The sequence below is a fragment of the Nicotiana tomentosiformis genome, chromosome 8 (genome assembly GCF_000390325.3).
Source record: "Nicotiana tomentosiformis chromosome 8, ASM39032v3, whole genome shotgun sequence".
NCBI classification, from domain to species: Eukaryota; Viridiplantae; Streptophyta; class Magnoliopsida; order Solanales; family Solanaceae; genus Nicotiana; species Nicotiana tomentosiformis.
The window spans coordinates 124,437,316-124,441,356 of NC_090819.1; the positions used below are offsets into that span (position 1 = coordinate 124,437,316).

At 37.8% G+C, this 4,041-nt stretch overlaps 1 protein-coding gene across 1 annotated transcript; it reads left to right on the forward strand.

Moving 5' to 3' along the window:
- The first annotated feature begins 651 nt into the window (after positions 1-651).
- On the forward strand, positions 652-2,447 carry LOC104089843 (UDP-glucuronate 4-epimerase 5). Its single transcript, XM_009594843.4, has one exon. The coding sequence runs from the start codon at positions 875-877 to the stop codon at positions 2,210-2,212; it is 1,338 nt and encodes a 445-aa protein (XP_009593138.1). The 5' UTR covers positions 652-874; the 3' UTR covers positions 2,213-2,447.
- The last annotated feature ends 1,594 nt before the right edge of the window (positions 2,448-4,041 follow it).

Here is a 4,041-nt window from a genome sequence, read left to right on the forward strand (position 1 = left end):
CAGATCTCGTAACTAAAATGTAGTAGATCCGGTTGTCTAAATTGACAAAATAAAATATTAATACTGGTCTACTTAGAAAATAATTAAATATTTAAACCAAAAAAATTGGTGAATTCGGATAATTTTCTTAAATTATATATGCATGCATTTGTGTATATATGTCTCTATATTCAAAAAAAATTAAAATACGTTGCACATATAGTTTACAATATTATTCACTTATTTAAAAGTTTTGATATGCTTCTGTGAAAGTAATTTTCTTATGAAGTTTGGAGACACTTAAAATTTTGGAAAATGTTACTCAAAAAAGGATAACCAAGTTTCCTTTTTGAAAAGGTTTGCAAAAATATTTCCATAAACAAACAGCCTAAATAGAGGAGTTCAATTAAGAGTTCCCAAATAATAACAAAAATAGAGCCTGAAAATAATTTTTTCCCTTTTCTATCTCCTAAATTAATGGGAGAAAAGTTAATCAATACGCGTTTTTATTTTATTAATTTTCCTAACAAAAGTCAATAAAAAGACCCATTCAATTGTTTACCATAGAAAAATAAAAAAGAAAATTACACGCAATCCACTAAAGTATGCACATTCTATGAATCTTTTTATGGAAAATATAAAGTAGTAATATAATGTTGCCTTTTTACTTTCCCAATACACCCCCCCCCCCCCCCCCGGCGGCCCGAAACCATCGTCACAAAACCTCTTCTCCTCATCGCACTCTTCTCTTTCTTCCTTAAAATCTCCAAAAAACCAAAGTGAATTTTCAGGCTGAATCATAAAAACCCAAAAAAGCCTCAATCTTTTTTCGTTTCTTCATATGCAAACACCAAAAGATTTTAACTTGTTGACTGGTTGATCATAGTGAAAAAAGATGACTCAATTGAAGCCCATTTTAACACATTTGGACGCCATTCCTTCAACCCCCGGAAAGTTTAAGCCCGATAAATCTTCACCCTACAGTCTCTATCGTCTCCGTTTTCACCCCACACTTTTCCCCAGGTTTACACTTTGGTCCTTCCTCTTCATCTGTTTCATCGTTTTGTTCTTTTTCTTCTCGCCGCCGACCAACTCCGCCGCCGGAAACAACCGTCGGAGCCTGAAAAATACGGTTTCGCCTCCAGCAGCGCTCGGCCCGAACTGGGAACGTCGGGTTCGTGCCTCGGCCCGGCCCAGGTCTAAGACGGGCTTTACCGTCCTAGTCACCGGTGCAGCCGGGTTCGTGGGGTCCCATGTGTCGCTTGCTCTAAAACGCCGTGGGGATGGTGTTTTGGGCCTGGATAATTTCAACCATTACTACGATGTCGGGCTGAAAAAAGCCCGAATGGGCCTGCTTGAACGTTCAGGTATTTATATCGTTGATGGTGATATAAATGATGCTGTTTTGCTAAAGAAGCTGTTTGATGCTGTTGCGTTTACACATGTCATGCATATGGCGGCTCAAGCCGGAGTTAGATATGCAATGCAGAATCCAGGTTCTTATGTTCATAGTAATATAGCTGGTTTTGTTAGTTTACTTGAAGCATGTAAAATGGCCAATCCACAGCCTAGTATTGTTTGGGCTTCATCAAGTTCTGTTTATGGATTGAATTCTAAAGTACCCTTTTCAGAAAAAGATAGAACTGATCAGCCTGCTAGTTTGTATGCAGCCACTAAAAAGGCTGGTGAAGAAATTGCTCATACATATAACCATATACACGGGCTTTCGATAACTGGATTGCGTTTTTTCACGGTTTATGGGCCGTGGGGAAGGCCCGATATGGCATATTTTTTCTTTACTAAAGATATTTTGAGAGGCAAGGAAATCAAGATTTTTGAGACATCTGATCATGGTAGTGTTGCCAGGGATTTTACTTACATTGATGATGTGGTAAAGGGTTGTTTGGCAGCATTGGATACAGCAAAAAAGAGCACGGGGAGTGGTGGGAAGAAGAAGGGTGCTGCCCAATTGAGGATTTATAATTTGGGCAACACGAAGCCGGTGCCTGTTGGGAGACTTGTGAGTATTTTGGAGAAGTTGTTGAAGGTGAAGGCAAAGAAGAAGGTTTTGCAAATGCCAAGGAATGGGGATGTGCCTTTTACGCATGCTAATATTACTTTGGCGCAAAAGGAGCTGGGGTATAAGCCTACTACTGACTTGGAAATAGGGTTGAAGAAGTTTGTGAAGTGGTATGTTAACTACTATGGTTCGAAGAAGAAGAGTGCATGGTAAAATCCTTAAACTTGGTGGTGCTCTTATTTCTCTTCATACCGGTCTTGATTCCTGTTGAATGCGTAGATGATGCCTCTTCATTGATTTGCCACATTGTTTTAGGTATTCTATTTGTAGGTGATCATTGTACATCCCGCTGCTGCTAGCCTGCTACTATTAAAGCATGTTTGATCTATTGACTCTCTTATGGTGTTTTAATGTGTCATTAATAACAATACTTTATACTTTGAATTGAGCTCTGGTTTATTCCAGTTATCAGAACTGCTATAAAGAAAAGCATCTCTTTCCCTCTAAGCTCAGTTTTATTCGTCCTGATATAGTATTAATATTCAACTTCAAGAATGATGAAATATAAGTCAATAATGTTGTGATGAAATTTTTAATGTTGTTGTGGAGTTGATTACTTCCAAATTTCCAGTCGAATCAACTTGCGGGATACCTCCATTTACTTGTTAGGATGCCTTGATGTTTATTTGTGCATCCTTGGTTTTTGGTAGTTGTACCTTCTCCGTCGTCTCCGGAGAGTAGTTTAGATTTTTCATGTCCATTGCTTTAGACAGAGTCTGTATTTTGGGAACTTAGCTGTAGCTAGAATAAAAGAAAAGTGTTCTGTATGATAAATATAGTTAAACTCATCAACAATTGTGTATTACTGTGTGCTTGTAAAGACTGTTTTTCGATGTGAAAAGAATAATACTGTATGTATCTTACTGAAAGTTGAGGTTTCATTACTATTGTATCCTTTCTTTGCCTGGATCTGCATATTGCTCCCTTTGTAGATTGTACTTTGTAGCGTCAGGCTCCTTTGTTTTGTTTGCTAATTTTCTTTCTCAATGATAGGAAGTAGTAAGAAAAGTTGTAGTCTTTAGGCGCATTCATGTGTTTAGAAGACTTGACAGCTATGGATTATTGTCTATATTTGGTTTTGTCACCGTCAAAGAAACGTGCTGGCACTAGTCTTGGAATTTTGTTTCTAACGATTAGAATTATTTGGTGGAACAGTGTGAGGGCTGCCAGATACACAGTCTGAACTAGTTGCCAATTCTTGAAAGGACATTTCCGGATCCTTGTACTTGTTTAGGATGCTGTGATTTCTATCCGTCTTAGGAAATTTTATTTTGAGTTGGCTGCTAAAGGTATTCTTTGTTTCTTTTAAGTAGTTAGCCAATTGTTTGTTTGATAATATGCCTGAAGACATACTAGTCTTGTGATGGTTGTTATCAATAGGTTGTCTTTTCATGTGAAATGGAGAGCAGAATTTTAAAAGGAAGCACGCAGAGTAGTGATTGTTGTCTAGTCATTATACTAGATCCAAATCAAGATTGTGAGTTGAACCCGTGTAGAAAAAAAGTGTCGCGTAGTATAGCTAGCCCTATACTGAATTGTCTTCTGCCCTTTCTGTTCTGGGGCTAGGTGAGGGGTAATGAGGGACTCATTTGATGTCTTAGAAAACCTTTTAGCTACATTATTTTGTGCTATAACTTAGTTTATTTTTAACTTGGATAGAACATGATTAAGAAGTGGCTACCTGAAGTCATGATGTATGATTCTGGTCATTTGTTCGGATAATGGCTGCAGATGAGTCGGATTAATAACTCTAGTTTGGTTGATGCGAAAAGAGGAATGGTAGGAGGAGAGGAAATAATAAGGAAGTAGTGGAGGGACTGTTCGAGAAAATAATGAACTGATAGATTGTCTCACATTGGTCGAGGCACTGAGTTTTTGTATTCTTGTATGGTTTTTGGGCAAATTCTATCCCATGAGCTAGCTTTTGGAGTTGACTTAAGCTCAAGGTCCATTTACTTAACGATGAACAAATCATCGGGTTT